The sequence below is a fragment of the Diorhabda carinulata genome, chromosome 6 (genome assembly GCF_026250575.1).
Source record: "Diorhabda carinulata isolate Delta chromosome 6, icDioCari1.1, whole genome shotgun sequence".
NCBI lineage: Eukaryota > Metazoa > Arthropoda > Insecta > Coleoptera > Chrysomelidae > Diorhabda > Diorhabda carinulata.
In genome coordinates this window covers 24,999,229-25,022,572 of record NC_079465.1, presented here as the reverse complement: position 1 = coordinate 25,022,572, position 23,344 = coordinate 24,999,229, and the positions used below count along the sequence as shown (strand labels likewise).

The 23,344-nt window shown below is 29.4% G+C and overlaps 4 protein-coding genes across 12 annotated transcripts in view; 1 reads left to right on the top strand and 3 right to left on the bottom strand.

Moving 5' to 3' along the window:
- The window catches only part of LOC130895636 (ubiquitin thioesterase otubain-like), a 31,457-nt gene that overhangs the window by 7,788 nt on the left and 325 nt on the right, over positions 1–23,344 (top strand). The window contains exons 1-4 of one of the 2 annotated variants that reach the window (XM_057803059.1): positions 19,906–19,923; positions 21,671–21,825; positions 21,877–22,176; positions 22,229–22,414. In XM_057803059.1, coding sequence (XP_057659042.1) covers positions 21,721–21,825; positions 21,877–22,176; positions 22,229–22,414 — 591 coding nt within the window. In that variant the 5' untranslated portion in view covers positions 19,906–19,923; positions 21,671–21,720. Of the gene's footprint in view, positions 1–19,905; positions 19,924–21,670; positions 21,826–21,876; positions 22,177–22,228; positions 22,415–23,344 lie in introns of those variants that run through there. The other variant, XM_057803058.1, reaches the window with a different exon arrangement.
- Positions 48–3,496, bottom strand: LOC130895638 (lipid storage droplets surface-binding protein 1-like). Of its 4 annotated transcripts, none has more exons than XM_057803065.1 (4): positions 3,005–3,496; positions 1,049–1,202; positions 794–991; positions 48–693 (listed from the first exon to the last, which is right to left on the bottom strand). In XM_057803065.1, exons 2-4 carry the CDS (start codon positions 1,187–1,189, stop codon positions 310–312), a joined length of 723 nt encoding a protein of 240 aa, XP_057659048.1. In that variant the 5' UTR covers positions 1,190–1,202; positions 3,005–3,496; the 3' UTR covers positions 48–309. The 4 variants fall into 4 exon arrangements, with proteins under 4 accessions (XP_057659048.1, XP_057659050.1, XP_057659049.1 ...); XM_057803067.1 differs by having other exon boundaries at positions 48–681; positions 3,005–3,278; XM_057803066.1 differs by lacking the exon at positions 3,005–3,496 and adding an exon at positions 1,881–2,105 and having other exon boundaries at positions 48–681.
- LOC130895632 (TWiK family of potassium channels protein 9) lies at positions 3,951–16,115 on the bottom strand. 5 transcript variants are annotated; one of them, XM_057803051.1, is made up of 7 exons: positions 15,831–16,115; positions 12,707–12,887; positions 9,824–10,091; positions 7,921–8,089; positions 7,631–7,812; positions 5,398–5,618; positions 3,951–5,286 (listed from the first exon to the last, which is right to left on the bottom strand). In XM_057803051.1, exons 2-7 carry the CDS (start codon positions 12,866–12,868, stop codon positions 5,125–5,127), a joined length of 1,164 nt encoding a protein of 387 aa, XP_057659034.1. In that variant the 5' UTR covers positions 12,869–12,887; positions 15,831–16,115; the 3' UTR covers positions 3,951–5,124. The 5 variants fall into 5 exon arrangements, with proteins under 5 accessions (XP_057659034.1, XP_057659035.1, XP_057659033.1 ...); XM_057803052.1 differs by lacking the exon at positions 15,831–16,115 and adding an exon at positions 14,994–15,138 and having other exon boundaries at positions 12,707–12,997; XM_057803050.1 differs by lacking the exon at positions 15,831–16,115 and adding an exon at positions 14,994–15,138.
- Positions 17,526–21,249, bottom strand: LOC130895628 (ribosome biogenesis protein SPATA5-like). Its single transcript, XM_057803042.1, has 6 exons — positions 20,782–21,249; positions 20,373–20,727; positions 18,997–19,780; positions 18,228–18,447; positions 17,809–18,170; positions 17,526–17,758 (listed from the first exon to the last, which is right to left on the bottom strand). Exons 1-6 carry the CDS (start codon positions 21,155–21,157, stop codon positions 17,534–17,536), a joined length of 2,322 nt encoding a protein of 773 aa, XP_057659025.1. The 5' UTR covers positions 21,158–21,249; the 3' UTR covers positions 17,526–17,533.

The window sequence follows — 23,344 nt, the reverse complement described above, 5'->3', positions numbered from 1 at the left end:
TTTGATAAATCCATTACCTCAAAAGATTAAAGAAGGTTCAAATAAAGCACTGGGAAAATGCAATATTTATTTGAATAAAAATATGTATATTTATTTAAACATCTAATAATTTAAATCTACATCAGTATAAAATATTCTTAACAAACATTATAAAATTCATGGCATTTATTTTACCATGGGAAGTTAAATATATATCCCCAAATATCAATTCTGCCATTTGAAAATCCACCCATTTTTACTAAACACAAACAGTCTTACATAAAAATCATTATAAAAACAAAAACCATTTAAAATTACAAAAAAAGTAGATTATTGATATTGTTCATCCTGGGTTTGGTCCTGTGCAGCGTTTCGATTAGCCTCTTCCAATCTTCTTTTGATTTGTTGGCACTCGTAACATTCGACAACTTCACCTTCTTGGTGTGGCAAATGTATGTACTCCTCGACTTTGTGCATAACATCATCTTTGATGGCTTGAGCTTTATCTAAAGCCGGTTGAAGATAAGGTTCCATCATAGTCTTTGCTTTCTCAACGGCGGGCTCGACAGCCGCTTTGGCTAAACCAAGAGCCGGTTCGACGATGTGCATCGCAGTTTTAAAAGCGGGTTCGGCGAAAGACATGGCGGTTTCGACGGCTGGCGACACCGTACTATTCACGTACTCCTTGGTGTTGTTGTAAACCTGTAAAACGATCTAAATAAGAAGAAACTGTTAGATTAAAAAATGATGGATGAATGCGGGATATGAGTGCTAAAAAATGACGAAGCAATATGAATGTTATAATTATCCTTACTTCTCCTGGAGGTAATTTAACTGCTGGTACTTTGGATTCGATGTAGTCCAAACCGCCGCATAGAGCACCGTCTACTTTTTTAATGGAACCTTCGAAATTTTTTATGACTGTAGTCGCAGCGGGTTTTCCCAGATCGACTGCTGTACAAAGAGTATGTTCAGCAGTTGAAAGGGTCCAATGTGTGAGTCCGTTGTAATCCTAAGGAATAAAAAATTAATAAAGTACATATTTTCGTTGACTAGTGTAGTAAATCACCTTGACTTTCTCGTAGATTCTACTAGCAGTCTTAAAAGTTGTATCTACAACAGGTAATTTGGTAACTCTATTCACAGATTCCATACAAGTTGGATTTAACGCTAGCTGTGCATTGCCAGGAGAAATATCGTTAGCAGACATTTTGATTTTAAATCTAAAAGAATAAAATAACGATATTTCAATGTTTATTTTCTTACAAGATATGTGGCAACATCTATATATATATATATATATATATATATATATATATATATATATATATATATATATATATATATATATATATAAATTGTCAGTTCGTTAAACGAAAATGGATGTCATTAAATAAGTTGGTAGCATTGAAATCTTTCACGTATTGTCTCCATTTTGTTATGATAAATAAATAAAATGAGGTTAGACAAATAAAATATAATGTCAATGAGAAAATAAATGACAAATACTTTTGGTATTTGCCCGGTTTATAATCATAATAAAATCAAGCTAATTTGGCAATTTTGAAGTGGTAGAATTCATTTATTCAATTAAATAAATGCTACGATATCGAAAACGCCAAACTAATGTGTTTTTATTATGATCCTAAGGGTAGATACCGAATTAGAACAAAAAGACATTCAATAATCACACAAATAGGACGAAAAACATAATTGATGATGTCAGCACTTTCCTAGATTTACTTTGAATTTGATATATATACAAATAAAAAATTATGTATACTATTTTGTCCAAAAAAAATTTTGAATATGAACCAATATGAGTTTAGATTATATTTAAAATTCGAAAACGCATTAACAAATATTTTAAAATTAGTATTTAATAATAGATAAAAGCATACCTTTACAAATATAATTTATATTTTTTTGAATATATTAAAAACCACTTAGTTGTTCTTCAATTAAAATTTGGGCACAGAATGAATCCTATCGATCAAAAACAGACTTAAAATTATCAAAGTTATAAAAACTATTGATAAGAAAGGTTAAAAATAATTTTTTTTAGTTTCTGTATATCGCTAGACAAAATATTCAGTCTCAAGTTCATTTAATATAAATTTTAATAAAGAATAGAGATGGAAGTTTTCGTCTATTAATTTATATAGAATAATGTAGAGATGTTAGCAGTTCCAAAAAGTTATATTAACAAAATGAAATAAGGTCATTAGGAATCATTAAATTTTATTGAAACTAATTTTTCCATCAAATATTGATCGATTTTAATTATTTTAAATTCAACCTAAAGGATGTTACGCAATTTTTTGATCTAATTGACTTAGAATTGAAAATAATCCTCGACAAATATATTTTTAAATCTAATCATAACGACGTAATACTTTTTAAACCCAAAAAAATGATTTAATTTATTGAAAACATAATAAAATTAATAATAAAAAACGTTAATTTGAAAATTTCGTTTTCTCTATATCTTCTAGTAAATCGTTTTTATTTTCAACGCCCCATATAACGTAATTTAATATGGTATTGTAAGAAAAAAATAATTGGAATTATCTGCAAATACGGACCTGCATTCTATAAAACATCAATGGCTTATTTTAGTTTCGATTTCATATGAAAATGAAATTTGAGGTTATGTTTCGTATTTTTGATAGATACATCCAAAAAGTTACTATTAATATTATATAAATATATAATGTATAATATAACTTGATATTTTATTTTTAACTATTTTATAAATAACAATAATTAATCAGTCCTCCATCAATGACCTCGTGTTTTTCTAAGTACATTTCGTCGTTTATGAAATCACCAGTCTCATTAACATATTCATTAAAACTTCATTAAAAATTCCAAGACAATAAACATCAAACTACCTATCGAAGTTTTATAACCAAAATTAATTTAAGAAATATTATTTTTTTATGCTACAATAAATTTTACCACCATCTTTGTTTACGTTTTGTCTGTAGTAATAAAATGTAATTACTACGTAAAATAAACTTACCGGCTTCACAATCCTTCGATAAACACTTTTTAAATGAAAAACAAACACGAAACTAAATAAAACGGTTTAAAAATGAACCTACTTCACTGAGTGAATACAGAAAACAGAAATAGTAGACGATATATATATATATGTATATATATTTATAGAATGGCACTTTACCGGTTTTTACGATAATGGAATATGGTCGATGTACTTCTCTATCAACACTCTGAATTATGATTCAACTGTACTTGTACTCACGACACGGTCCAAAGTTCCGTTTTCACAATAGACTTATCCTCAGAAAACACGTATCCCCATGATGCATGGCGTTTAACGGGTTTACGCAATGATGATGGAATTGTTTATTTTCTATAAGTGAGTTTAAAGCTTACATACAAACATTTATTGTACTTTTTTTATATTATTTATCATTTATATTAAAGGGTGAATTTTGTATTGAAATTAGTGTAATTCATAACCTCAAAGCTTCATAATTTACAAACATCCTTCATAGGATATTAAACAGGACCGTATTTGGGGTTACGTTTTGTTAATAAAGTTAGATATGTTGTAGAAATTTTTGAACTTAACTTATTTTAGTATTGATAGTAATCATTTATTGCGGATATTAGCATATATACAGTGTTATTCATTATAAATTATTAGTTGAGTAACAGAAAAACGAAGTAAAAATTAAAAAATGTATTAAAATTGGTGCTGTATTTAACCTTAAATTTGCATAATTTACCTTTCAGAGTCGTGATATAAACAGAACCGTATTTGAAGAAATATTTTATTACTAAATTAGGATACTTACTGAAATTTTGTGAAATCATTGATTTTATTTTGATTAATAATCATTTTTTACTGATACTACCATATATATAGGGTTATCCGTTGTAAATTGTTTCTTTTGTGTATTTTAATACAGGAATGCTAATTAAAAAAGAAATCAAAATCATTGCTATCATAATTTTTATTATATTCAATTACTTAACATAAAGAAATCATTATAATTAACAATTTCTCAGTGATTTGTTCTATTTTTGAATCAAATAACAAATGAAATTCTACAAAAAAATAAGGTAGAGTCTATCCATAGTTTATCTATCAAAATAATCAGTTAAGTATTTAGTTGTCCAGAAAATGAATTTATATACAAGTTTATCCAAAAACTTCTTAATCAGTTCGCACTGGTAAGAAAATCTTTGAAAAAAAGCTACAATAATTTCATTTTTGAATAGAGGTATAAATTATTAGATTTCCTTAAAAAAACAACTAAATTTAGGTTTGGCTGGAAGTCCATCTATCGATAATACCTCGAAGTTCATTCTCATTAATTTACAGTTAACTGTAATACGTCAGGATTCTGTACTTTTTATGAATAACGAAAGATAGCGTCGTAAGCGAACTTTCTAAATAAAAAAACTAATAATCATAAATATGGTCTGCTAACTTTTTTTATAAAATTCAATTACGGTGATAAAAGAACTGTCAGTCGTATTTTTTAATTTTCAACTAGTTTGCCACTAAACGCCATCTATCGGCGGTTCCTCAAAGATGTAATAAAAATTTAATTATTATTTCATAGTAAACTACAATACTTGCGCTTTTAGTACTCCGTTAGAATTGTAGAAAGCGCAGTTGACTTTCGTAATTTAGGCATTTAGAAATGAAGATGGCATAGTAATAACTTCCTGTTTAACTGTTATAAAAAGTAGTGCTCAAAATTATTCACAAAAGTGCCTAAGCATTATCAAGATGAAGGTTAAAAATGTAAATAAAAAAGGAGAGAGACAATTTTTATTATTAAAATTACTGTAAAACTTAACCTACTCTTTTAAAGTTCCACAATTTACCCTCATACTTCATACTCTTGAAATTGAACAGGACCGTATTCAGGTTAACGTTAACAAGTTAACAGATTTAGTATATATACAGGTTAGTTGATTATAAAGTTCTTATTCAGTATGTATTGAGAGGTAATAAGAAAAAAATTACTATATCACCTTTTATGTACCTGCGATATAGAACATAACCTAAGAAAATCAATTTAACAACAGCGTACGATATTAGGAAATATCCCAACATCAATATTAAAATTTGAAAATCAGTTTATGTGAGAATTTTTTTATTTACACTGAACTCTCGTATATGACGATCTGTAAAACTGGTTGCTGTTTGTGCTCCGTTGCGTTCGCCGTCAGATCTCGAATTGCTGCTTCTATCGCGTTTTCCCAATCTTTATCCTTCATTTTCTTTCCTCTTTTACCTCCAGTAAGTTTCGGCATCGTAACCTTGAAGAACAAAACAAAATCTAACTAATCTTATATATATATACAAGGTGTCTTATTTTTTGTTTTCAATTAGTTTATATATAGACGATAGGTGGCACTACAAGTACTTACAACTGTGAGGACTTTCATGAGATCTTGTTGGAAGGCGAGCATATCCAACCCTGGAGCGTTTTCGGCTAATTTTCTAAAATTTTCAGCTAAAGGTCCTCTTAGTGCTTGTAACTGTCTCCAAGAATGCGCGTACTGTCTCCGTACTAGTTCTATAATTGTTGAGGTTAACGCTAACCCCACAAGAATATACAAAGTACATAGTAACATATATTTGGGTTGTTCTATAATAGAAAAAAAAAGATCAACAAATATTATGAATATGTACCATATTTCAAAAAATAGCGATCAAAATTTAAACTCAACCCTTCCTATAATTTTTTTAAAATTAACTAGTTTTGAATTTTGTTATAAAACTGTCAAAAATCTATCGATAAATTGAAAAATTTCACTACTCATCTTATTTTCTCAATAAAATAGTAGAAATTGTCCATAAGAATGAGAATTGAATAGACTAAAAATTGATTTCAATTCTCAACAAAAATCAATTCGTTTTTTTTTTTGAAATTATTTTTTCCAAAAATTTAAGTTATTAGTAATAGCCATCTAGTGGCATTTACCCGAAGATAAGACGAAGTTGATTTACTATTTTATAGTAAACTGTAATACTTGAGAATTTAGTATCCATTTGAAATTAGAGATGGCGTAGTAATCAACGTTCTCGATTGAAATTGATAATTATTCTTAATTTTGGAACTATTGAAGACGATATAATGTTTCCATGAGATACATAATCATCAGATTTCAACGTTTTCAATGGAAAAATATCAAATATCTCCATAACTTGAAAAAAAAATTATGTAATTGTTTGATTTGGTAAAATACATTTATTTCTATTTCACGCAATCTTGTCATGTTATAGCAAAAATGTGTCGTTAATACAGAACTCTGTGAAAGGGTACTTGCCAGAAAATAATTTGCAGCGCCATCTATAGTGGCGTAGAAGTAATGAAAACCGGAACCTAACAGATACGGTGAGTTTTATCAGTGAACTATAAATAGGTTTATTAATCATTGTACGTGCGATTTTTTTAAGAAAAATTTAATATAAATCACAAACAACATAAAATATTTAATTTTGTAGTCATGTTTACTTAATCTATTTTTATTCGAAAGTCTTTTAACTCGCAATAAAAATATTTTGCGACTTTAAACACTGATTTTTAGTACTGATTAAATTTTATAGTATCAACTATTAACTATCACTTAAATGAACGTAATTCTGTAATGTTGAAATTAAACAAATTCTAATTTTACATTTTATTACATTTTTCAAAAGATTTACGAGCAATTAAAATATGGAATTTCCATTTTTGATTACGATTAAGCACTATTTGGTGAAATTACGTATGAAATTATACAGAGTCGACCAAAAATATTTCAATTGGAGAAACTACGTTATTGTTAAACGACGTTTATATTACTGAACTTATATAAAAAAAAATAGGTGATTACAAAACAAATACAAACAACGGTTAATGTCATCTATTGTTGAACGTTGAAACTAAACACTAAGTCAAAATAGTTACCTAGAAAAAGACAGCGACTAGTGACACATATTGTTGAATGCCATGAAGTTAATTCAAAAGACAAAGAAGGTACCTACTGAATAATAAAATAGGTACCTACAAAACAGAAAAATACAGCAACTAGTGACATCTGTTATAAGTTATTGTAAAACTGATAGAGCAAAATAGGTAACTACAATATGAAAAAGACATCGCTTAGTGGCACCTATTGTTAAATACCATAAAACTAAATAGAATAGGCCATAATAGGTGCCTACAAAATATAAAAATACAATGGCAGTGGTGACATCTATATTGAATATTAGACACAATAATACAACGAAGATGACTAACAATGAAAACAGCAACTAAGGACATCTATCGTTGCTTTCGGATACTAATAACAAAATAGAGATAACTAAAAAAGTACAAATCAACTAATGACACCTATCGTTGCTTTTAGACATTAGATGATACAATGAAGGTAACTAAGAGGAACAAAAGACGACTAATGAGATCTATCGTTGCTTTTAGATACTAAATAGTACAATGAAGATAACTATAAGGAACAAAAGACGACTTTTAACATCTATCGTTGCTTTCATATACTAAATGATATGAACTTACTTTAAGAAACGGATGATGACCTCTATTGTAGGTTTCACATACTAAATACGATGGTAATAAAAAGACATCGGTTTTATAATATTTTAAGTTAATAAACTTACTTGGTACGAGATCTCCGAATCCAATTGTGGTCATTGTTATAAAACAGAAATAGAATCCTTCGAAAAATGTCCAATCTTCTTCCCATATTACAAAAAGTCCCGCACCTACCGCCAAATAAAGAAACAAAAAACAGATGGCGCTGAATGCGTACGACGAAGTCCTTCTTGCAACCATTAAACTCCTAATTATAAATATTAAATATACAAAGACACGTTAGCCACTTTTGGAACATAAAATGTTTTACCATTACAGAAATTTTAAAAATTTTCAAGGTACCTACCTTACTTACCTGAATCTAGGCGGTAGTGGTGGGATATGTTTGAACACTGTTGATACTGTACTGGCGAATAAACGTCCCCAATCGGCGATAACTGTTAATGTCAACGGTATGCCGATAAGAGCGAATACCATACAGAAAGCGCGGCCTTCCGTTGTCATGGGAACTATATGACCATAACCTATAATAAAAAAACGAATGATCACTTTTTCACGATTATCAACATTGTGACACACAAGCAATGAAAAATGACGAAATTTTTCTTTAAACTTAACCATATGCATTTCTAAATTTCATAATTTGTAATATTTATTTTATTTAGTCTACCATTTCGTTGTCAAAATTGAATCTACTTTTGTCAAAAATGCAACCATATATCCACACGAAATTATATTAAATTAAGTTTTAACCCAATCCATGCGAAGACTGCACAAAACCACACATATTTTAAGCATATTACTACATTAAGGGTATTTCGGGTGTTAAGTGGAACGTACTCATTCGATAAATTGTCAGTTTCATCAAAAAGAGAAGAATTTGCTATTGTTTGTACATATTTATTTTGTAGGTATCTATTTTATTTTTTAATCACTCTCAATGTTCATCAATAGATGTCGCTATCCGCTGTGTTTATTTATTTTGTAGGTATCTGTTTTATTTTTTTATACATTCTATCAATGTTTATCAATAGATGTCACTACATAACATAACAAATGCCAAATGACGCATATTATGAGACACTTTATAATAATCAAATTCGTATATCAACGAACTATTGCTACGACAATATTGAAATTCCATTTATTTGCTAGATATTCGAAACTTTAATAACAGATGCAAGTGATTAGCTTTGTTTTGATATTCAATATTGACCCAATTCGTTTCGGAAGTAGGTTACACGAATAAAAACCGTTACTATAATTAAAATCACAATTCACCGATATCAAACGTTTGTATTTGCCAACATTTTCCATTAAATCGATTTTAAATTGCTTTCGTTGTACTTTGAACGCAGACACGTCATTTATTTTTATGAAATATCGATGTACTGACATGCTTAATACACATTTTCAATTTGGAATTGTGCCCAGATAACATATTTCATTACTTAACATGATCAACTAGTAGTTTATGATTCTACTGAGGTTGTACAAAAAATTGTTAAGGAAAACTCGCATGAATACAAATTTGTTTTAGTAATCGATCTTAATAAAAAAAAAAGTCTTTAGAACACGTCTATATGAAATTTCCTAACCTCACTTAACGTATTTCTCGGTTTCGGTGCTGTATATTATTTCACCCTGTATACCAATTTCAATATTTTTCTTTATCAAATCAGATAAGATTGCCTGAATAAAATATGGTTATATATCAAATTAAAATTTATGGTAATGTATCTCGTGGTTTATAAGATTACAATTTAAGCTCTACGTTTACATTAACGGGGTTCATTTATATGCATCATTCAATTAAACCAAACTAATTATGAGCATGCGCAAACAGAAAATAATCATAAAATTTTAACAGATCAATTATTACACCAGGACAAAACCATTAGAACCCCTTTATATATAATATCACTTCGGTAAATATCTTATTTTCGAAAAATAAGTTGTTTTTCAGTGTAAGTACACCATATATAGTTCCAAATAACACGTAAACTTTTTTAAATTAGATAATTTCTTCCTTATTCTAACAACTATGAGGTGATACACTTCGTAATTAATACAAAAACGAATGGCAGTAGTAAACTGTAATTTTTTATATTTTAATTCCAGCTCCTAGGTGGCCTAACACAACTAATATAGTATTGAAAATGTGAATTGTGTTCTGATTCATAGATGGCGGATTATTGAAAATTACCATTGAATATTATGAAATATTAAAAAGGCAATATATCAATTAAATTTCTTACCTATTGTTGTGAGTACTGTGGAAGAAAAGAAAACAGCTTTTAATGTAGTCCATCTTTCAGTTTCTTCATTTGAAAATTTCGTTATTCCAGCTTCGAATGAATTTTCTAAAATTCTCTCATATTCAACTAATTCACTAGACACTAAATCTGCTATGTACGTGTTATTATTTATTATCAAATCTAATAAATATTGCCTCTTCTCGTGCACAGCCGATTGGAAATGCCTCACTCTAGATATTTCTGCTGGGTACTCGAAATGTCTGAAAATCTAAAACAAAAAAGAAATAATAATAAAAATAACATAACCTATAATGGTGGGTAACGAAGAAAAAAGCATGAGGATCAATATTAAGAGCTTAAGGCAGTACTACTAATTCAAAATGGCGGAAACGATGATTACTTTGAAATTAGAAAACCATATAAGACTAAGGATGGCACAATTATCAAAGAATTAAGAACTTAAGGAAGTACTTGCAGTTTTAGGATTCAAAATGGCGAGTAAAATAATAGATTTCAGAATTATAAGATGATATAAATAAAAAAGAAACATGTAGATGGATCAAATATAAATGAATTATGAATTCTACAAGTTATTACTACAGTTTTGGATTTCAAAATGGCGGATAGTACATATTTTATAGAAGAGGAAGAACTTGAAGAGGTACTACTATAGAAACATGGGGAGTGATCAGATGTAAAAGAATTAAGAACTTGAAGAGGTACTATTATAGAAACATGGGGAGTGATCAGATGTAAAAGAATTAAGAACTTGATGAGGTACTATCATAGAAACATGGGGAGTGATCAGATGTAAAAGAATTAAGAACTTGATGAGGTACTACTATAAAAATATGGGGAGTGATTAGATGTAAAAGAATTAAGAACTTGAGGAGGTACTACTATAGAAACATGGGGAGGGATCAGATGTAAAAGAATTAAGAACTTGAGGAGGTATTACTATAGAAACATGGGGAGGGATCAGATGTAAAAGAATTAAGAACTTAAGGAGGTACTACTATAGAAACATGAGGAGGGATCAGATGTAAAAGAATTAAGAACTTGATGAGGTACTACTATAAAAATATGGGGAGTGATTAGATGTAAAAGAATTAAGAACTTAAGGAGGTACTACTATAGAAACATGAGGAGGGATCAGATGTAAAAGAATTAAGAACTTAAGGAGGTACGACTATAAAAATATGGGGAGTGATTAAATGTAAAAGAATTAAGAACTTAAGGAGGTACTACTATAGAAACATGGGGAGGGATCAGATGTAAAAGAATTAAGAACTTGAAGAGGTACTATTATAGAAACATGGGGAGGGATCAGATGTAAAAGAATTAAGAACTCAAGAAGGGACTACTGACTGTTTTAGGATTTAATATACGGTGATATATTTTAGAATTCTTTATTACTTTGAAATCAGTTATTTTATGTTTTTCATTAGACATTACTGGCTAGCGTTTCGATAGTTATTGAATGGAAATCCTTTTATAAATAAATAAAAATAAATACCGGCAAACTAAACAGTTTATAAAACCTTCAATAAACCCACGTTATTAGATATACATCCTAAGCACACTTAGATGTAAAAAAAATATTTATATTTCGATGTAATGAGAACTAATTGAATTTTTTTTTGTAAAAGACGAGATTAAATACCGAAATAGTTAAGAAATAGAAATAGTACCGAAGTTTTAGTCAAAATAAATGTTGTTAATATAATTTTTGAGATGTTATTTGAGTTGTCGTTATAATTTTATTCATAAATTGGAAAAAATAAATCATACAAAGCTAAAATGTGGTGAAAAATTCAACTGCACTATTATCAATGAGATGTGAAAACAGTTTGACAGAAGGCAGTAATTGTTTTGTTAGCTTCCGCCATGTTTCTGAGGTTATCTGTCAAAATTTGAACAATGAACGATATTCAACGCGTATATAAAAAAGAAGAAGAACTATTGAAGTTATCAGTCGGTAAGTTTTATCTATTTACAAGTTTTTAAGCATGCTATACGAGGAAGACGATAAATATCAATTTGATTTATAAATTATTTAAGTGTATTACCTAAATTTATTATCCCATCAAAGTTTGAAAGTACAAAAAGCAAACAGAAATTGAAATTTACGGGAAAATACTTTGTCTCCATTTCTTTTCTATTAGCAACAGCAAACATTTTTCTTTTAAGGATTTTCGTGTATATTCGACCTCAATAATTTATTATATTTAATGTTAAAACGATTTTTATACGCTTGGAAATGGAAAAAAGTATTTGTGTGTACGTAAGTGATAAGACCGATAGTTATTAATTAATTAGACACTTTCAATTATGATTATTACATTTTATAATTTCCCTTGACATCGAAAGCTTGAAATATATATATATATATATATATATATATATATATATATTGCCGCATTCATGGAATGAACTTAAAAGAAAAGTTGGATCTCGAAGTATTATTATATTGGCAAAATTAAACATCAAAGTGTACTATCTCTAATATATTTCCAAGCTTTCTTTATCATCTATAAAAGTATAACACGAAAGAAGTAAATACGGGCGACTAACTTAATTTATTTAGGGAGACTTTCCGCATCGGGGATACGAAGGGTTGGAAATTTATCTAAGACAACGTTTGATAAAGTTCAACCGCAACATTTTTACCTAAAAAAGTCAGTAGAGATACCATGTGTGATCAATATCGAGTAATAAAACGGGACGAAACAAAAATTCCAATTGTAGTATTGCAGAAAAGTCCACGACCCAATTTCAGCCCTACTTTGGTTTTGGAAAATTTTTCATTTTGTATAAAATATTATTTTACCATTTTGTTATACAAGTGGTGGACGAAATTTAATGTACAATGCTAATACTCACTAGACCTCCAGCTACGGTGTATACCATCAAGAATACCAACAATCCAAGATGTTGCAACACATTTTTTAATCTGAGTCTTTTCCACCAATTCCGTATACGCGATCTAGCGTCCATACTGGAACTGAGGTAGACCGTAGTGCGAGTATGTACTAAATTTTCCATGATTTATTTTTAGAATTTACTTGAAATTAAACAAAAAATCACACTCGAATTAACGACATTGCGCATTGTTTCTAATCGTTTTATTTATTTTTTTTTTCTTCAAGAATGAAAATGGAATCCACCTGTTATCTACATTATAAATAGATTTAAGTGTGTTCAGGAAAATAATTTTGGCAGTACAAAGAAATCCAATCCGGGAAAATAAGATCGAAAAATGAGCCTCGCATCAATAATTTCGAAAATATTCGACCACCAATTATTTTTTTTAATTTTCTAATAAAATTTCGTGAAGATTGCTTCCACTCGAAATCCGAATCAGTAAGAAAACACCAATTTTTTTGCGATTTCTACAACGAAGACATCACCAATCGATTACCCGATGTGATTAATTGTTATTGTTTTTTTTTAGAGTAAGAAAATAAAGAAAATTGAATTAAAAAATGTTTATAACTTATTCACTCGAAAACTATGATTTAATGAACATGTCTACATTCTCATTCAGTTTCTATCGAGGAAATGTTGCTTAAATCAACAACTAGAGTGTAAAAAAATACTAAAAAATACCAAAAACCACAGATTTTATGGAGAAATGAAACTATGCAACACAGATTCTGATACAGCGTGCTCGGGAGCCCAGGTATTAGGTTTCACTGCAACACTGACGTGAATATGTCAAATCCGAGATTGCCACCATCAAGTTTGACATTTTTAATGATGATCGTACTCACAACGTGTTGTCATTCGAGTTCTATTTGAGTTGTATACAGATTATTGAAACTCGGATCGACTTTTGGTGATAAAGCATCATCTCGAACCACCATGTTTCGTAAAACTCGTCCAAAATCGGCTGTTGTGCCAGAAAATAACGAAGCTAAGTGTAAACTGAAATTGTAAGATCGTCATGTGACGTGCCTTGAGATTGAGGCACATTTGACTGTCAAAAAGATTGGTTCGCGTTGGATACCGCATAATTTGATAATCGCTCAAAAAAAGCGTTCGAAAAAATAAGGGAAACCAACCGCAGAAGACGAATCATTCTCCACCATGACATTGCGAACTTTCACAAATCAGTTCAAACAAAAACGTCTCTGAACAGTCAAAACATCGAATTGATGGTTCCTCCATGTTTGGCACCTAATAATTTCTTCTTATTCCCGTAGATCAAAAATAAATTGCGAGTTCAATGGTTTTCTACACCTGAAGAGGCGATTGGTACGTTCAAATCACATATTTTTGAAAAAAAATTAAACCATATCTAATATAAATATTTTTTCATTTGTCTATCTCAAAACTTAAATACCAACCCTCGTAAACTAACCTCTGAAAAGTCACTTTTGCGTGAAACAGTCCTCGTACATTAACGTGAACATCAAAATAAGACTGTAGATATACTTATATAAAATTAGCGTGAAACAATAGTTTTCTCCAAAGAAAAACATTCATTTTCAATTGATATAAAATATTTCAACGTATTATCTTTGTATCCTACAAACACTAAACCCTAAAAGATGATTAACGACCGTTCGCTAGCATTTCAGATATAGCTTATTTGGACAGTTTTCGTTTCTGTGTATCTTTCTAGGAGTCATGAATCAACTTTCTCGTTGCCATCGTAGATAATAAAATCGATAGCATGTTTGGAATTACAAATTTCATGCAAAAAAAAATATCAAAGTGAAACCGTATCTTTACTAAACATTAGAACAATAATTATAATTATCGACGGTCATTGTTTGAGTAGTCACTTCTTAAATTGCATTGTGTGACTGATTTGCAAGTTGGAAACGATTCATTGAAACACGCTATTTGAACAAAACGAAACCCGCAAAATATACGCAATTATATCGATAAATATGTATATATAAAAGCCTTGAACTTAACATTTAACGCCGAGAGACGATACCTGTTAATTATAGGGCACTAAAGTGAATAAAATTGATGAAATGAATTCACGTAACTAGAAATTTAGGAAACAACCCTGTATAATGTATAAATATCTTAATAAAAAAACTCTTGAAATTGATAAAAGTTTTGGATCACCCTGTACATTCAAAATTATTTTATCCATTTAAATATTCAATTAATATAATTTTAAATAAACGTACTTTCAAAAAATATTTCTTACCTCATCTACTAGTACAAAATTTTATAAAAAAATTTTCAATAACCGATTAGAAACAATATAAAAACTTATATTCCGAGAATTTTTGAGTGTCTCGCGGAACATAACATCAACGCTGTATGCTTGGACTGTGAGACGTCCTACTGGAGCCGACGAAGACCAATAACTAGCAAAACTGCGCATTTAAAGCCAAACTGAGAAAGGATTTCGTTTGGTAGTCGCGGTTTGTATATCATAAATTAAAAAAAAATAAAGTAACAGTTTCCTATTCTCAAAAAAACTAAACAGAACATTGTATAGAACAACAAATAAAAGTTTTCCTTCTATGACTCATTCTTAATAAGACATAAAATTATTCAATACTCCTCTGTGTTGATATATTTGTTTTTATTTTTCGTTACTGAATATATGATAATTTCAGTAAATAAATTGATTATCTACACCATAATTCATTTAATATCAGCTTTTTCAAGTTTTGCATTTGTTAATCATAATTACTAAGAAATGATTACCTTTTTGTAAATAGGGTGACTATTGACACAAATATTTCGTGATTTAGTTCAGTTTTTATGATATTTGCGACAGTCACATCACAATAAGAGATGATAAACTCTTTTTATCATGATAGAATGCTATAAATCCTAAATCGAAGATATTTCGATCTATTATATTTGCAGTCATCAAATCTAGTGTGAATATGTATCTATAAATTGAATTTCAAACGTAATGTGAATATGTTCAAGCTTTTTTATATTTTCATTAGATTCACACCCAAATAAAATGAATTTCGTTTATTATTAAATTGAAATGTTTCTTGTACATTAAAGTATATAAACTTACATTGTAATTTGTATCATTCCAGTATCAAATCTAACAATTCCTGATGAAATAACTTTGTAAAACAATGTAGCTTGAGGAATTCAACTTATTCAACTCCACGTTCCAGTTTTCTTTGGAATTGTTTGTTTTCGAAATCATATTATAAACCAAAAACTTCACACTTTAAATAATGTTTAAAAAATAAATTTTTAGATCACCGATAAGGTTAGGTTTGGGTTGAAATAGCGCGAAAAGTTTCAAAACCGATTTTTATTATACCGGAAATGTAGACAACTCTTCTTTTTATTAATAGACAGTTATTACTTCTCGTCGATAGGTGTCAAATATAATTTAAGAGGCTAAAAATATTTTGAAATAATTTTATCATTATTATGAATCGTTATATTTAAAACAGTTTTTTAGTCATCACAATTTTTATTAATAATTACTAAAAATAAAATAAAACAATGTCGGTTGATGCGTACGTCAAGACAAACTGTCACAGTTAGGAAAGCTAATAAGAAGCAAAGAGGATTTGTTTTTTATTTTATAAATATGATTTTTCGATTAAATACTTTGAAATTTCAATAGATTGATTAAATATTAAAATATCAAGTTCCTAATACAAAAATTTAGAACTCAGATTTAATTGATTTTATTGTTGCAACTTTCGTCAATAGATGGCAAACAACGACATTGATAAAAATGTTTCCGTTCATTTTATTATTTTCCTTCAATATGGAAACTATTAAATGGAAGTTTTCATATTAAGTATATTTATTGACTTCTGAGAAGCTATTTTCCGAGTAAATAGTTAATTCTAAAATACACTATCAAAAAGGAGTAATTACTATAGCGCAGTAGCTTAAACTATTTGTTAATAGATGGCGCAAACAACTTAGAGTTCATGTTGATCAAAGGACGCATATAAAGTATTGAGGGTAGAAAAAAATATTTCTTATTATGTATACGATAAATAACAGTTCACAAAACCTTCCAGAATGGGGTTGGTGTATAGAAAAGGTAACTTTGTTTCGTATTTTCTCACTAATTATATTTAACCTTTCCTTTAAAATTTACCCTGATGCTACCCTCATTTATGACATTTCAAATATCACTTTTCATATACATAGTTTGTTCTCCTTTTCTCCACCCTCCATAATATAAAATTTTCAATATGATGATACGGGGTGCGATCCATATATAGTATTACGTTTTTTTTAAGAAAAAATGTATTAAAATCTATATTTTGTAAATTAAGATTTTTTATAAGTTCTCGATATAACTATACGAGGAGCGATCAAAAAGTAGTGTGACGTACTTTTGAAAATGTATTAAAATCTTTTAGTGATAAGGAATAGGGTATTTTTATGTCAAATTATTTATGTGAATAAAGAAAAAATAGTTTAAAAGTCAAAATTTTATTGTAAGTTTTGGATGTAACCATACAAGGAGCGATTAAAAAGTAGAATGACGGTTTTTTAAATGTTTGAAAATCTCTTAGTGATTTTGATAGGGTGTTTTAGGTTAGATTATTTATGCGAATAAAAAAAACAGTTTAATTTCAAAATTTAATTGTATATTCTCGATATAACGATACGAGGAGCGATAAAAAAGTAGAATAACGTTTTCTTTCAAAATTGGAATCTTCCTAACTATTTTTTTCTCATTAGAGTGTGTTATAGGTTAAGTTATTTGTGTCAATACAAAAAAACATTTTAAAATTAAATTTTATTCGATAAATAATTTTCGTACAAATTAATTAGATTAGAAGGCGTGCGTGGTGTTACTAAACACAGAGCTTTTTCGAAATGTTTCATTTCCACAAATCTGCTTTCCAAATTTTCTTCCAAAGCCATCATAGCCGCCTCGTGACAAACAGCGTTCACTTCAGCCCCTGAATAATTATTAGTTTTCTTCACCAGGTCATCGATATCCACACCTGTAGTCTAAAAATATACCTAAAAACCTTTTTTTTCCCAACTCCAAATGAACTTACCGGCATTTTTATAAATTTGATCCTAAATATTTCCTTCCTGGTTTGTTCGTCGGGTAGAGGAACATAAACGATCCTGTCTAACCTTCCGGGTCTAAGAAGGGCCTTATCTATCCTATCCGGTCTGTTCGTTGCGGCTAAAATCGTAACGTCCTGTAAAGGTGTGATACCATCTAATTCCGTCAATAATTGAGCCAATACCCTTTCCTGTACGTTGGTACCGGAAGTACTACCTCCCCGTTCGCCACCTAAAGCATCAATTTCGTCGAAAAAAATTATAGACGGCGCCACTTGACGTGCTTTTCTGAACACTTCCCTAACCGCTCGTTCCGATTCTCCCACCCATTTACTGAAAAGTTCTGGACCTAAAGGGATACGAAAAATAGCTAAAGGTTTTAAACGATGTTTTAAAATTTAAGTACCTTTAATCGATAAGAAGTTTAAACCACTTTCGCAAGCCAGCGCTTTGGCTATCATCGTTTTAGAACATCCTGGTGGTCCGAACATCAACACTCCTTTAGGAGGTGTTACTCCTAATCTCAAAAAGCTTTGGGGGTGTTTCAAAGGCCATTCGATTGCTTGTTTTAGTATCATTTTTAATTTTTCTTGACCACCGATGTCGCTCCATTTAACATTCGATATCTATGATAAAATCATAAAATTGTTCGTTGATTTTGACGGTATAAAATCGAACAAATTATAAATAAAAGTTAATTTTTCATGTTCTTGCAGCTTTAAATAAAAAAAATCCTCCCAAAATTGTCATTTTCTCATGTATAATTTTAACTTCATAATTTATTATAAATTAAAATTTTCCACCATTTAAAGAAATCGCATCTTTCTAACGTTCAAGACAAGATTGGGGTGTAGTCGTTAGGTTAGATTGAAGTTAGATAGGGTTTAGATTAGGCTACGTTTTGATTAGATTAAATTAGACTAGGTTAATATTAAGTTAGATAAGGTTAAGACTAGAGTAAATTTGATTAATTTGGGGTTAGGTTAAAGTTGTATAAGTTTGATTTGGCTAGGTTATATTTAGGTTAGATTAGACAAGATTAAGTTTAGCTAGATTGAAGTTATGATAAGGGTGGGTGGTAATAAGATAGGTTATGGTTACATTAGATTAGACTAGGTTAAGATTAGGTTAAAGTTGGATAAGTGACATTAGGCTGTAGAAAAAAATTTACTAACCTCTATCTGTACTTCCCTCATCGCACTAGGCCTAACTCGTTTCAGTGCATATTCAAAATCTTCAATTTTAACAAGCCGTTTGTTTCTATTAGCGTTCAAGGCTGCCATAGAGCACAGAGCAACCAGATCTGATCCTACGTAACCGTGTGTATTCATGGCTACATGTTGAAGGTTATTTTCGTCTATTCGGATGTTCATTTGGGTTAAAAGTGTTTGTAGAATCGCTCTTCTACTTCGAGGACTCGGTGTAGGTATTTCTATTTCTCTGTCGAGTCTACCGCATCTTCTAAAAGCTGGATCTATGTTATCGGGTTTGTTTGATGTTGCCAGTACGAATATTTTTAACAATTGTCGGCTGTGTAGCTCGTCGAATATTTTCAGGAAAGTAGAAACAATTCGCTTTTCTGTTTCGGTTAATCTCGTACCTCTTGTTGGGCAAATTATATCGAATTCGTCCAAAATAATTATACTGGGAGAATTATCTGCGGCTTCGGCAAATAACTGTTTGATATATTTTTCTATTGAACTAGAATTGGTGCTACATAGATCTGGAGAGCCGATATTCACGATATTCGCATTGAATTTTGAAGAAATGTATTGCGATATCATTGTTTTTCCTGTGCCGGAATGTCCGTAAAGTAATACGGCTTTTGTTCGAGATTTATTAACGGAATTTTCAAAACAGGAATTTATTAAATCTACGATCTCGTTAATTTCTTCTTCTACTCCGGCAGGTCGTTCGAAAACTTTGTTTTCAAACTCTTTTTGAAAAGATTCTTCATCCCTATGAGTTAAATATTATATTACCATATAGAAAAAGGCAATTTATTGAAATCTCGAAAAAATATTTGAAAGAAAAAGAAGAAAATGTATTAGGCCTTTGATTGATGACAATGAAGTAAGTGACATTTGTGACAGTTTTCAAAGGTAGGTTAACATATTGCTATCAACTAAAAGGGAATAAAAACAGGTATATTCAAGATAAAAAATGAGAAAAAAAAATCAATGTCAAGAGATATTTTGGTTTAGATCTTTTTATACATGAAAACATTTTACAATTTAAAAAAAGCAATTGATAAAATTTCAAGTAAACGTTTGAAAAAGTAGAAAATGTGAAGTTAGAAATTCTTTAATCACATTCGTGACAGTTTTAAATGTTAGGTTAACATATTACTGTCAAAGAATAGTGGGTGGAAAAAACATAAACAAACATATCCAAGATGAAAAGTGAGAAATCCAAAAATGATCCCAAAAAACTGTGTTATTCATAATAGAGATAAAAATATATTTAAATCGTAATGTAATTATTCATACAAAACAAAAATTGGAATATATATTCTAAAACATTTTTTTATTTGAAATATTAACAAACTTACTTGAAACATGTCCATTTTGTTTTTGATGTAACTTTATAAAATGGCTGTTGATCACCAATACAAAGTTCGCTAAAATAATTAGTTAAATCAGAATCATCACGGTGATTTGAGGATTCCAATGTTTTTACCTCAAATTTCAACTCTTTTCCATAAAACATAACACTAATGAAATTTCCCTTAGTAATAATTTTGTTTTCATAAGTTTTACTTAATCTATTATAGAGTTCTGGAGTTATGTCTAAAGATTTGGGTCTATTAATTATTAATAACGATATTGACGTAGCTTCAGATACTGGTATTGGTAATCTTTTAACAGCAACCCTTTCGTTAATTTCTAAAGAACCTATGTCCAAAGCTAAAATATCAAATGATATTCCTGATAATTATAGAATTAAAATAAGAAACTTACCATTTTTAGTAAATAATACTGAAGTAAGTGATTTCTCCGTGGTAGGCCATACAATTTTCGCTACAGGAGGTATTTTATTATTTAAACAACTAATTACTGCATAATCACCAATGGCTAAAGAGCACAATCTAATTACAGATTCACTTAAAAACACTAGGTTTTCTTTATCTTTAGAAGATATATTTTTTATCTCTTCATTTACTTTTTGATCCAACGTTCCATAGAGAATTTCATTTTTCACAAAATTATAGGCTCCGACTTTAATATCGGGTGGACAATCATTATTATGTTGATCTGTATCTTTTGTATTTAGAAAAATTGAACAATGGTCACATTGCATCCAAAAAGTTGATTTTTTCGATTTTTGTTGAGACATTTTCGATAGCACGAGTTACACTAACCCTACTTTTACTATTTAAAATTTAATATGTAAAATCAGCTGGCAGTAGTTATGACTAATATTCCGTTGTATGCCAAAAAAAATCTTTTATATTATGTTTATCAACACCGGGTTTGATTTATTCTCGTGATAATGATATATACTAATGTTAAGTAAGAAAATGTGATTAGAAATATTTTTTAACAAAAAAATCTTGCTATTTCACTGAGTTACACGAAATGTAATATCACTATAAGTAGGCAACTCACAATACAAAAACTGTATATTTGTGTTGCCTGTCAGATTTTCGTTTGTTTGATATTTAATCTTGTCAGTTTTTAACATTTAAAATTTGTTGATCAATCTTAATAGATAGAAATAGATTAGTAATGTTATCAATATTATAAACACGTTTTTCCGAATAAACATTTCGTTAAAAAACCTATTTACATAAAAGACTATTACACGTTGATGGATGTTTAGCCATTGACAAACATTTTTTGTGTATAGTTGAGTTTGTGGTAGAGATTTCTTGTCTTTGAAATAATTCGTTAATACTCATGGGCGAACAAGGAGAAAGTATGAGTAAAGCCGGGAACGATAATAATCAACAACCGAATCAAGATGAATTGATACTGGCACAACAACGTCAAATCGAGAAAGAGGTATCATTAATATAAAAGTAAGGTTATGTTGATACTAACAAACACTCGTAGATTTCAGATACTATTCCATTAGTAGGTGATTTGGAACCAATAATGTCCCTCAATAACGAATACTCTTCCGATAATATATATTTAGAAAAAGTCAGTAATCTTGCTACCAGATACAAATTTATTCGTAGAACAAGACCTGACGGTAATTGCTTCTTCAGGGCATTTAGTTACGCTAATATAGAGAGACTCCTTAGAAATAAAGACGAATTCAATGAATTTTACACGCATGCTGAAAATAGTAAAGAGGATTTAGTATCACTCGGATTTCAGCAGTTTACAGTTGAAGATTTTTATGATACTGTAAGTTGTTGATTATATTATATGATATAATTATTTTCGACCTGATTTTTAGTATATGGAGGTACTGAAGAGACTTAAAGCTATCGACAATATCGATGACGCACTTAAGGACTTGCATAATGTGTTTAATGAACAAGGTTTTTCAGATTACATGGTAGTTTATCTTAGATTGTTAACTAGTGGTCAGTTACAAAGGGATCAAGATTTTTATAGTTGTTTTATCGAAGGAGGCAGAACTGTAAGTACATTAAATATTATTCATTATATAATTGATTCAGTAAAGTGTTTTATCATACACTTTTTTTTGCAAGTTGAGCATATTTTTCTCATAAATATTTGGATTTTTTGGAACTGTTTGTGATATTCATAGTGAACACACTATTTATTTATTCCACTATACCAACACTCACATAAACACTATCTAAAACCTATTTACTTGTTTTACCTGTTTTATACTAAATTTTCAAACCAATAAACCTATTCTCACAAAAATTAATTCCAATGGGAATCTTCCTCGACTACTTAACTATGTAGTGGACTGTACGGAATTGGCCCTTTGTTCCTATTTAAACTGGTCTTACATTTAGTATTTTTGAAGCTTTTAAATGTATCCAACAATATATTATTGGATAAATTGCTAAATGTTAGAATAGTTGGGATGTGGACAAAGGACCAATTCCTTATAGCCCACTCTATAGTGTAGTATAAATGTCAAGATTCCCTCCAAAGAGGTTTTTCCGCTTTTTTGGGTGGGAAAATTTAGTAAAAAAAAGGTGAGTCATGGTAATAAGTTTAGTTTATCTTTAGTCTCAAAAGATGGTAACATGGTTATCGAAATCCACGTAAACAGTGTGTTCAGTAAATACTTTTAGGTGATTATCCAGGTTACACCTCTCCGATTTCGTCGAAATTTTAGTATTTTTTACCCTAACCTAACTTGATAATTATTACAATTATTTGATTCTTCCAACAAAATAAGTATCTGAAGGGGTGGTTTCTGTGCCCTATATATATTCTTCTTCAGCATAATTATCTCCATAACATCTAGATAATTACGTATTTTTTAATTGATTTTTTGTACAGGGTAATTATTAGAAACCAATTTTGCGAATTATTTGAGGCAATTAATTAATGGTTTCTTTTTGTTTTCTACAGAATTTGTTTTTAT